The sequence below is a fragment of the Medicago sativa genome, chromosome 7, assembly GCF_051527215.1.
Source record: "Medicago sativa cultivar Bolivia chromosome 7, Bolivia_mono, whole genome shotgun sequence".
NCBI classification, from domain to species: Eukaryota; Viridiplantae; Streptophyta; class Magnoliopsida; order Fabales; family Fabaceae; genus Medicago; species Medicago sativa.
This window is the reverse complement of record NC_140755.1, coordinates 77,033,751-77,046,430: the sequence shown is the minus strand read 5'-3', so window position 1 is coordinate 77,046,430 and position 12,680 is coordinate 77,033,751. Positions and strand designations below refer to the sequence as shown.

At 31.7% G+C, this 12,680-nt stretch overlaps 1 protein-coding gene across 2 annotated transcripts; it reads left to right on the top strand.

The window, feature by feature from the left end:
* Window positions 1–5,688: 5,688 nt before the first annotated feature.
* LOC146908705 (uncharacterized) lies at window positions 5,689–11,184 on the top strand. 2 transcript variants are annotated; one of them, XM_085728162.1, is made up of 7 exons: window positions 5,689–6,302; window positions 6,734–7,020; window positions 7,344–7,411; window positions 7,581–9,183; window positions 9,300–9,439; window positions 9,571–9,748; window positions 9,933–11,184. In XM_085728162.1, the coding sequence occupies exons 2-7, from the start codon at window positions 6,870–6,872 to the stop codon at window positions 10,523–10,525; spliced, it is 2,733 nt and encodes a 910-aa protein (XP_085584288.1). In that variant the 5' UTR covers window positions 5,689–6,302; window positions 6,734–6,869; the 3' UTR covers window positions 10,526–11,184. The 2 variants fall into 2 exon arrangements, with proteins under 2 accessions (XP_085584288.1, XP_085584289.1); XM_085728163.1 differs by having other exon boundaries at window positions 5,689–6,347.
* Window positions 11,185–12,680: the final 1,496 nt, after the last annotated feature.

Below are 12,680 nucleotides of genomic sequence, written 5' to 3'. Positions count from 1 at the left end.
GAATTGCACCCTTTATTTAATATGATATTTGTGATTTTTATTATCATTATGAAAACCCTGCATAATATTAATTGAAGTGCCCCCAGCTGGTAGAGGAGGTAATACTACTACAATACAAGTAACACTAACTTTTGTCTCATAGTGGCATAGATTGAACAATTAATTAATGGGTCTTGTTAACGAGTGCCTCCGGAGCACTCTTTAAGCATTCCAAAAAAAGAAATTATTCCATAAAAAAGTTAAAAATTTCAATTTTCAATGCATTGATTACATTACTTTTCAAAAAAGTTACCTTTTAAAGGTCTTAACGAGTGCCTCGGGGGCACTCGTTAACATTTTCTTTACCCTTGAAGTTTGGGAAAAGGAAAAATAAATGTGGACCCAAAGTTAGCTATTTCTAGGCCCAACTGCTTCTCACATGTTGCAAAACCAGAAATTAATCTGCAGCATGCCTCACACCTATAAAAACATGTCCCCACTTGGTATTAAGATATGTTTTTGTAACAGAAGCAGAATACTACTATTGTTTTTTCATATAAGGCTCTGTTTGGTAAACCACCAAAAAGAGTTTTTAGCTTTTAGCTTTTAGCTTATAAGCTCATTTGACAAAAAAAGCTTTGTTTGGTAACACAAAAGCTCTGTTTGGTACAACGAGCTTATAGTTTATTTCAGGAGCTTATAAGCTATTTTTCAGAAGCTACTTCAAGTAGCTTTTGAGCTTATAGCTTTTAGCTTCTCATTTTTTCTTCCATATTTACCCTTATTATTCAAAGCAAAAGCTATCAGCTAATTTTACCAAACACTTCAACTATCTTATCAGCTAAAAGCTATCAGCTAGCTTATCAGCTAAAACCTATCAGCTAGCTTATCAGCTATCAGCTAATTTTACCAAACAGAGAAAAAATTGTATCGTTTTTGAGTAGATAGGTTTTATATGACCTGCATAAATATTATTTTTATTTCTTATTTTATACCATTTCTTAAAAAAAAAATGATACACTATAAAATAATGGATTTAAGGCCAATTAAAGTATGTATATAGTTTCCTTTAAAAAAGTATGTATAAATTTTAAAATGAATTTTGAGTTGTGACTCATGATTATTGACTATGGCGTGCTTAAACAGTTTAGTACAATTAAATATAATTAACACAGATTACTACTATTGGTCATTGATCATTTTCAGCATTGGACCTTTTTTTAATGAACTTTACAGTTGTCACCAAAATAAAATGTGTGTTTTAAATGTGTAAATGTAATTGTTGATGAAAAAGTTGATAATTTGCTCAAAAGAAAAAGTTGATAATTTGTCGAGAATAAATGAAAATTCCTTCGGTCATAAATATAAGCAAAATTTCATCTTTTAGATTCAATGAATAAATGATGTATGTTGTCTACAATAAAGACCATGTACATAATTTATTGAATGAATTTAAAACATGAATTTTTGCTTGTATTTGTGACCGGAAGGTGTACACACACTAAGAGGCCTGCCTATAATTTGTTGTGAATTGTATACTTTTTTGTTTAAAATGATAAAAAGAAGAAACAACAAAACAAAACGAAAAAAGGTAACTACTCCTGAAGGAACAAAGTGCATCGACATTGCTTCTGAGAAGATGGATAAGAGCAGTGGGGCGACTCATGAAGAAGAAGATCAACATCAGAAAAAGCTCCAAACTTTGAAGTTCGCACATTGTTTCCCTTCTCTAAGAGCGTGAGAAACCGTCACATTGATTTTATGGAGCAATTGTTTTATGTCTTGGATAAGGACAAGCAAACTCCGCATAACCCAAATCATTTGCCATATGGTTTATACCGTGATATATAGCAGAAAGTTTGCCAGCAAGATATCAACTAAGTCTGGAATAAAACGAGAAAAGCCTGCAAGGAATAAACCTGTGTCATTTCAGAGAACTCCACCAAACCTGGTTCTAGTAGGAGTACCATGGCAGCTTCAATTTGAATTGTATATTTATATGTTACAAACTTTTAACTTATTTATTTTTTATAATTATCAATATTAATTCTTGCACCCTATAATATATGGAATGTTTGTCCCCACGAACTTAACTCAATTGATAGGAACAATGTATAATATATGCAAGGGTCGGGGTTCGAACTCCAGATACTCCACATTTAAAATGTGTGCGCTCCAGCCACTAGATTACTTTACCAAAAATTTATATGAAGCATTTTTTTAGAAATAATATATTTTTGGTGTTTAACATCGTTAGTTGGTAATCACTTAATGCCTCTATCAATGATCTTTGAGTTTGAGAATTGATTTTGAATGAATTGATTCTATAAAATTGATTTTGACTAAAAGTGAGTTGAAGATAAAGTCATTTGTGTTTGGATACATTCGTATAAAAGTGGGTTGAACTATAAATTTGTGTGTGAATCAATTCTAAAATAAAAAACTACAAATCCTAGATTAAGTAAATCAATTATAGAGACAAAATTAATTAGAATAATGCTAGATCAAGCGAATTATTTATCCAGACGTTATCCCGAATGCATTTCTATTGGATAACCACCCGTGTTTTCTGCACAATTCCTTTTGAAAACCGCCTCCTGTATTTTCACAACCAACTTTGTGCCTTCGTGATTTCTCAGGATAGATTTTCTCGCAGTATATAGCAGTACTGAATTAATTATACTAAAAGACAGTCAAACATGACATAAATAATTATATACCTCTACAATCAATTTTGGTCTTTATATAAATGGAACCAAAGATACGATATTCTTAATCATTAATGAGTCCTCGAGATCGAAGTCGCCTAAATTTTTGGTTCGCCAAAAAGATCTGTAATTGAAAATCATTTTTGTTTATTTTACTTTAACAAATTTTTTTATTCTAATATGATTTTCAACATATTCTTTTGGTCGACTAAAAATTTAGGCAAGTTTGATATGTAGTTGAAAATCATCTTTGAATAAAACTATTATTAGAGTAAAATAAAATACAAAAATTGAGTTAAAAAATTATTGAATGAAATAAATTGTAGATAAGTGGAGGACTATAAATTTAAATTAAATGATCGGATTTAAAAATAATAGAAATCAAAGAATTACTTACTGTGAATCCTACTAGGAAGAGTACAAGACATACCTCAAATAGAATTACCTTTGTCAAGAAGTAATGAAAATAAAAAGTTAATTTAAAGGGAAAACATCATATCATGCATGAATTAGTCAATGAAATCTCAATTATAAATTCTTTCTTTTTTTGTTTATATTTTGAATTAACATAAATTGATTGAAAATTTATTCCACTGAGTGAACTAAATAGATTTAGTTCTTTTTTGTTGTTTAGTTCTGAGAACAAAATAGTTTAATTTTGGTATTGATGAATTAATTAATTATCATATATTAACAAATAAGTTGCGTGTGTAAAACTAATTGTTTGAAGACATAAGCACGTGTACTTTTTTTTTCTTTCTTATTACAAAAGATATCCTCCACTATAGGCAAAGTCAATCAAGTATGAGCCACTTTTAAAATCTATCTCACCTAAATTTAAAGATAAAGTGCAAATTATAACTATTAATTGAAACATTAATAATTATTATAATGTGTATAATCAATTGTCTTTTATAAAATGATTAAATAAATAGAATAAAAGCATCAAACTATATTGATCTATGATTACATTTGTTTGTTTCTGGTGTGGAAACAATTTCATATGTCTTCAACTTTAGTTAGTTAGGGAATCAATATAAGTTTTAAAAAAAAGGTTTAATTTTTATTATTTCTAGTCTTCTTTTGAGTTTCATTTAATAGTTTTTTTTTCCGACAGATTTCATGCTTTTTTTAGTTTAGCATATGGTGGGACTCGGGAGCCTTATATGAATATGGATCTATAAATTATAATGATAGTGTCCCCCTCTAAAAGGTATAAAAAGCACAAAAGCTCACATATTTGGTTAAAAGTGGCGTTCATTTTTACAGTTTACTCCCCTCTTAAACCTGTTTTTACAGAGAAAAAATTAAAGGAGAGGCTATATTCTAATCTCGATAATTCTTACGAGAAGAGTGTTATGAACACTTTCTTTTTAACATTAATTTCACTAATAATAAAAAGAATAATTGATATGTATCGTTGGTATAAAATAGTTGCAACATGTCTAACACATATACTCAATTATATATTTTCATGTAAATAGTCATCAAGATAATTTACAAACTAATATAATGATAAGATATAAGAGATAATTAGGGGAGTCTCTAATATGTTCCTCTTTTTTAAGGGTCCACCCATGGTCCTTACCAAATCACCGACAAGAGTGACTACCTACACTTTCTTTCTGGTTTAAATCTTCATTTCACATTGCAAACTTCCTCCCTTGTCGTTGAAACCAATTTTCTCGTTTGGCTTATCTATCTCTATTAAAAATCGGTGCAGGTTCAAGAAATCTAGTTTAAAAAAGCCAATATGCTTTGAATCCTCAATCAGTCACGACCTCTGCTCTTGCCGCCATCTCCAGTCACCTTTTCCACACTGATTTTGGAACCATCAATCTATGACATTTTTTGTGCATAATAACTTCCAAGGTTAATTCCTCTAATTAGAGAACAGAGAAAACACTGACAAAACCATCAATTTTGTTATAGTTAACGTACAAAATTACACAAATGAAAATCACTTCTTAGGTATAAGATTATAAGTGATTTCTATCTTGTACACCACAAAAAAACTAAAGTGATTTCTACCCTAATATTGTCGGCCATTCATTATAGATGATAAGTGGGCCTAAAAAAGAGGTCCATATTAGGAGCTTCCTCCCGATAATTAGATACGCGTATAATTTGTTTTTATATTCATTAAATTAAAGTAAAAAATCTCTTATCCAGATGAATGAAATCCAAATTTCTAGTGTCTTTTAAGGGTGAAATTGAGAAATAAAAACAAAATATATAAATGAAAAAAAGAGTATTTAGGGGTATTTTTGGTATTTTAACATAAATATTTTCTAATAATAATCTTCAAAATTTATTATGTATACACATTGCATACCCAATAACATTTAAATAAGATGATAAGAGGCTTAAGCAAAGATCAAGTTCTAATCAAACAGTCATAGCAATGAGGAATGTTTATCTTTCAATGTCCGGGTCATTTGGAAGGAGAGGAATAACTGGGTGTTCAATAATAAGGCGGTCGATCCTTATACCATCCTCGACAAAGTCAAGCTAAACTCTTTTTGTGGTTGAAGGCAAATTTGTTCACTTTTGCTTTTGACTATCATGACTGGTGGCGACACCCTCTATCATGTATGAGTGTTTTTGTGTAATTATTTCATTGTTATTTCTTCCATAGGATGGTGCTCCATTGATTACGCACCAAATGACTTTGTAACTCTTTTGGGTGTTTCATCTCTTGCATGCCTTGTACGCGATGTTTCACTCCCACTTTAATATCATATTTCATTTTAGCTTGTTTTAAAAAAAAAATTATTATCGATTGCAGTCTTATCCAATTCATACGATAAATCTCTAGTCACATAATATTTAATTTACACCAAAATATACATAATTGCATCATGTAATAAACATTTTTGTTGAGTAGAATCAAATTACAATGACATGAATGAAAATACAAAAACTATATGTGGAGTGTGGACCCAACATACGTAGGATACCTTTGGTGTTTAGTGTCTCTTTTCTTCTTTCTTCTTTTTCTGTCTGTCCTTCAACATAACCAAACCCTGTCTTCTTCAACAACACCTTCCTCCACTCTCTCTCTTTCCTTTTTTTTCAATGCTGGGTCGGTGCAACTTTCCATTTTTCTTCACTTTTTCGCTGTAAAAAACAAACCCAGTTGAAAAAATCCTTCATTTTTATTGTTGTCTATAGTCTCTGCTAAAGTTGTAGCAAAATTCCACCATAAAGTTATATTTTTCATTGCTTTTGCATTCATCAATTCTGTTATGCAAAAATCATTGAGTTTTATCTTAGTTGGTGCCAATCTTTTGTGTGTATTTGAAGCTTTTTTCTATTTTGTGATTATAAAACTTTTCCATTAAGTTTAATCATTGCTTTTTTTTTTACTCCAATATTTGAAGAAAGTTGAGTTGGAATCTCTGAACTTTTGAGCTGTAAATCTGTTGCAAAGATCGGATAATTGAAGTTTTCAGCTTTTTCTTTGAAATTTGAGTTAATTAAGGCTTGTGCATGAAGAAAAAAGGAATTGAATATTGATACCTTTCTCTCCAAAGGAAGTTTGTATTGTTCCAGCTAGATAGCTTCACTCAATTGTGATACTTGGGGAATGAAATTGGAATTCCTTGATGCTTTGTAAGTGAACTCATCAAGCTTTTACTCTTTCAGCTTGAACAATAGGTACTTAGTGTTATATGCCATAATTTTCAGTCTTTCTAACTTGATTTAGTTTCATCATGTTCCATTTTCTAACCCAAATTTATGTTTTGAGGAGTTGATGATTGATATGACCAAACTATATACTACTCTGGACTTAAATATAAGCAGAATTCGGTCAAATATGGACCGGATATGGATCGGATACATGTACTTTTTTGCTTATATTCAAGTCCTAAGGGAGTATGTTATTGAGCCTAAATTATTTAATCATGTGACAAGATATTTATTGCATTATTTGTCCCTTCTTGTTAGGTTGTTCTTCACAAATTATGATTATGTAGCATTATGAAATTTTAAGACTTTTATTAAAAGCATTTGTTTATTGAATGTGTATCTCCATCTATCAGGTTATGCCATTGAGGAGTTTTGTATGAACATAGATAGCAAAAGGCTAAGATTACCTTATTAGCATCCCAAGGAAAAGGAAAAGAGAACAGATTCTAAGGAAGGAAGTCAACTGTGCCAAATCCAAATCATCTCAATATGGCAAAGAGGTCTCAAAGATTCCCTGTGCAGTATGAGAAAGATCAGTCAGGTTGTATGTGGGGATTTATTAGTATGTTTGATTTTCGCCATGCTCGCTTTACTCGGAGGTTGATTGCTGATAAGAGACACAACAACAAGCATGCTCTTGGTAATGTTTTGATGAAATCAATGTCTAACTTTTTACTTCCAAATAATTTGTCAACTTTGCTCTTGTCATATGTCTATATCCAAATAATTTGTAAATATATAATAAAAATGTGGCCGTGCTAAACAATTTGGACTTGAAAATCTTGATATACTTTTGTGTTTTTCCGCATATCTTTTCAGGAATACATTATGTTTTAGAAGTAATTGTGCCATGTGTGATGTCTGCGTATCGCTCAATGTTTGAGTTCATATCGTTCATCATAATATGCTTTCATTGCGAATAATCATAACAATCATTAAATTTTCACCTTTTTGTTTCTATAGGGGCTGTACTTACCAAGAACAAGTTTGAGGCATTGAGTAATTTGGATGAAGAATATCAAGACAATTTGGTAAGTTTGTTAATCTATACGATTATCCAACTCTGGATCTTTTTTCTTTCTTTCAGCCAAAAATTTGTGGTTTAAATACACGAAAATTCAGCACAAGTTGCATTGGATTATGATTTCCTTACATTATGCATAGTCATGTGCTGATACAATGGTATCGTTTATGTTTCAGGACAGAGGAGAGAGTAAGAGACTAACAGTTGCAATTGATGCTGAGAAGCTTAGTGTGAAGAAACTCATAGAAGAAGAGATGTTCATTGACCAGGATGAAATAAAGGATCAAGGTAATAATGTTGTAGAATCCCTGAAGCCAGATTCTAAAAGAAAAAGAAAATCTCGCAAGAAAAGCCGAGATATGGACACCAATGATCCGAGTGCAACTTTGAAATCAGAATTCTCACATAATCAGCACTCAAACCAACAATCAAAAGATAATATTGATTTGGACAAGATAATGGAAGATTTTTGTCAAATTGAACGTGCTTGCTCTTTGATGCATGACGACGATAATAGCAAAATTCACGATCAATCAAACCAAAAGAATGTCAGTTCTGAAGAGCTTGCAAGAGATGCAATTCATGATTTTGTGAATCAAAAGATATTGAATGGGAAAGATATGGTAGAGGATAAAAAATTCCTTTGTTCAAATGAACTAATGGAAACACTTCAGGTTATAAGCTCGGATAAGGAATTGTTTCTAAAACTTCTACAAGATCCAAATTCACATTTACTGAAATATATTCAGGAATTGGAGAATGCTCAAGGGAAAACTGAAAAAGAGTACAATTCTGTTGCTAATTCCAACTTCACCGAACAAGACCTTCGCAATCTAAAACAAACTAGGGAGATTGTCGGCCGCAAGCATCGTAAATTTTTCTGGAAAAAGGTAAAGTCTCCATCGAAAGTTCCAACAAATAAAAATGCAGAAACTGAGGTTCCAAATAGAATTGTCATTCTGAAACCCGCACCAACAAGCATGCAAAATTCAAAAAGTGAAAGCAATGTTGATTCTCGTGATATTGTCCATTACAAAGGTCCTTCTTCTGTAAGAGTTGGTTCACATTTTTCCCTTACAGAGATAAAAAGGAAATTAAAACATGTTATAGGAAAGGAGAAGCATGGAAACCACGAACGCAATGCTGAACGTGAAAACAACGGCTCCAGAGGTAAAACCGTTGGTAACGATAAATTTGAAATGAGATCTCCTAATAAAGACCGTTTCTTCACTGAAAAAATTGCAAGGCCTATGTTTGATGTTGTAAAAGGAGACAAGACTGGTACAATGAAAGACTCCAAATTTAATTCAGAACGTGAAAGCGGTTCTACTAAGGGAAAGGTTTCAAACATATACGTTGAGGCAAAGAAACATTTATCTGAGATGCTAGATAATGGAGATGATAACACGGGCATTTCTAGCAGCCAGATTCCTAAAACCCTTGGCAGAATACTATCTCTTCCTGAGTACAACTTCTCTCCTCTTGGGAGTCCTGGAGGGAATTTGGAGCATCATCTTGTGACTGCACATTCAAGACTTTCATCTTCAGATAAAACTTTGGATGATAATGAGGATCACTTGTCGCCCAAGGAAGCAACCTCTATTGATCAACCAGATCAGGAAACTAGTAATTCAGCAAACCGGTCAAGTGTTTGTGGTGAAAATGAAAGATCTAATGAAGTACTAGAAATCGAGTCAGAGTCAACTTTCTCGCATGATCCTGGTCATGTTGATACTGCTGAAGCCGGTTATCCTGTTGGAGATGAGATAGTTGCTGAAGGTACTAGTTCAAAGTACATGATTCAAATTATAGATACTATGATAAACTTCTGTCTATGTGTTCTTGCGTACATTTACTTATATTCTTTCATTTACCCTTTCTTAATTTTTGTGCAGGTAATGTAGAATTCACAAAAGATATAAATGTTTTGGAATCTTCCTCGAATCCAAATGGTTGTATTGCCGGGACGAACCAACAAAATCATGATATTGCAGAAATTCATGATGATGGTAGATGTTCTGAGTGCTTGAATGAGGTGATTTCACTCACTTGAATATACGTTAATATAAATCACTGATTTGGGGATATCTTTGCTAAGATTGCTTTCAAAGCCTCTTTAAATTTAAGATTTTGTTTAAAGTAAACTATCATTTGATTCTTTTACAGGATGTAAAAGAAGAGAATCAACCATCATCTCCACTGTCGTCCCCTTCTCACTCTTCCATCACAAATAAAACTGAAGAGCTAGAAAGTAGTACAGATGTATCTGGTCGACCAAGTCCTGTATCTGTACTCGATATACCGTTCTCCGATGATGACCCTGGCTACTCCGCATGTCAGCCTGGTAAAATTCCTGCACTAGAACCTTGAGGACCCTCTGGCTATGTTCTTAAAGTTGAAATAATATTTTAAAAACAAGACATTCCCTGCAGATAGAGAAAAGTTGGAAGTGTTTTAGAAAAACCAACTAACCTCTTTACTTACCATATCAAATTTAATCTCGTAACACATTCATTCATGATTTTCAGTTAAACTGCGAGTACAGCCACTGCAAATTTGTTTTGAGGAACACGAATCTTCACCAGTGGATCGATTTGATAGAGGAAAATGTTGTTTTGAACAAAATGAATTGATACATGAGTACATAAATGCTGTCATCCACGCCGCTGGCTTGACACAAGATCAACTATTGATGAAATGTCTTTCCTCGGACAAGATACTAGATCCTTCGTTGTTTGATCAGGTAGAGTTCTTCTCAAACATGCTTTGCCATGAACAGAAGCTCCTATTTGATTGTATCAACGAGGTTCTCATGGAGATTTGTTGGCATTACTTTGGGGTCTCGCCTTGGCTATCATTTGTAAACTCTAGTATAAGGCCAACTCCAAATATGAAAAAGATTATTCTCAAGGTCTGGGAAGGAGTGTGTTGGCATGTCCTTCCTTTGCCCCCACCGCACACTTTGGAACAAATTGTCACGAAAGACATGGCGAGAAATGGAACATGGATGGACCTTCGACTCGATGCTGAAATAGTTAGTTTTGAAATGGGTGACACCATTCTTGCAGAACTGATGGAAGATACAATATTGAGTCTTGTGAGTCAAAGTACGGTAAGTTAATGTTCTGTGCTTCAATTTGAATTGAAGGACATCAAGAGCGGCATTAATTTGTAGATGACAACTCAGAGGAACATCATGCACCGGAGCAGCATTAACTTGTAGAAAGTTAATGTTTTGTACTTCAATTTGAAGGGAGGTAAAACAAAATATACATCATGCATGAAGAATAATGAGATGTCTTAAACTTTTTAAGGCATGAATGGAGTTTGTTACTATTTTTTTAATCATACCTGATGGAACATATAATGTGAATGAGGATACTCAATAAGGAATCATAAGTCCCAAGAGAAAAGTAGGAAGCTAGCCAGTTGCACTTGCTTCTTGCAAAACTACTAGAGTAGGCTTGTTTTCAATGCAGCAATTTTATTTGGTGTGACATACTTCACCCTGTGAGGGCTAAAGATGTTTGATTGTAGATTTTGTAAAGTTTGATTTGCTGATCACATTACCTGGTGTGTTATTTTTTGGTTTGACACCATACTTTGTATATTTGCTTTTTGGTTAACCTATAGTATTGAGTGTGTGTGGAAATAATGAAATGTGAACTCAGCTTAGCATAGTATCCAAGAGAACAAGTAGAAGTATGAATAATGTGACAATAAAGCAGCTGGATGACTGTAGAATGCTTTGGATATGTTTATGTGAATTATAGTTACTGATTTTGCTTCTTTTTCCTGTACCTTTCTGCAAAGGGAATGAGATGTTCAACATCAATGGAATTGAAAACCAACTCAAATATCAACTAAAGAGAATAAGCTTTAATACTTTATTGAATATTATTCACTTCACAAGTGTGTTATTTATATTGCAATATAAGTCCTATAAGAGCCATAAGACAAAATGTCAACAAATTAATTTAGGCATTCACTCAATAGGAATTAAAGGATATAGAAAAGTCCAGGGAAAATGGACATCCACACTTATATTTAATATTACTCATAACACTCTCTTTTGGATGTCCATGAAAGATCGATATGTCTCATTAAAACCATACTAAAAAAACTTTGTAGGAAAGAACTGTTAGATACATTTGACCTACAATATAAGCACACATTAGAACATTTTAAAAAGGACAACAATGATCTTACAAATTTTCATCTCTCGATCCGATTATTCCAGTAAAAAAATTATATGATTAATATCTTGTAAAAAAAAATTGATATCATATCTCCACGTTGCAAAGCTGGACAACAATTTTTGTTTTTGTTAGGGGAATAGTTCGTTTGTTTAAGATTAAAACAAAAGCTGTAATTTATATTAAGCATAAGCTAATCTTTGTTTATCATCGGTATAGTAAAATAATCTTTTTATTTTAGCAATAGTAGTAAAATAAACTAGACATTAAATTTAGATATCTTTATATCAAAGCATAAGCTAATTTTTGTTTGTCAAACTTACTTTAACAAATAATTTTCTCTCATCTACACATAATTAAATTACTATTTTTTTAAAGAAAATCATTTCTCTCAAATAATTGCCTGTAGGCTATATATATATATATATATATATATATATATATATATATATATATATATATATATACACACACACACACTTACCCTTTAAAAGTGAATAAGCGATAAATTCAAGGTTCGAACTTTGTCTCCGACACATTGCAACGCATTGTCTCTACAATAAATAATTTATACAAGGGTTAAATATGTTTTTGGTCCCTATGAATATGTAAACTTTTCGTTTTAGTCCCTCTAAAAAATTTCTTCAACTTTTAGTCCCCCAAAAGTTTTTCATCTTCACTTTTGGTCCCTCCTTTAAAGTAAACTAATATTTAGAATTCATATTTTTAAATAAAATTTTGCAGAAAAATTCATAATATTATAAGAATCTCTCCCAAAAAAAATAGAATTTTTTAACCAAACATGAATTTAATATGAATTTTTATATTTTTGACAGTTAAAAATTCATATTTAATCTGTGTTTTGTTAATAGATTCTAATTTTTTTGGGAGAGATTTTTACAATATTCTACATATTTCTGCACAATTTTATTAAAATAATACAAAAATTAACTTAAAAATAGGGACCAAAAATAGTGATTGAAAATTTTATAGGGACTAAAAGTTAAAAAATAAATTAAAGAGACTAAAATAAAAAGTTGGTATATTTATAGGGACGAAAAACATATTTAACCCTTTTAT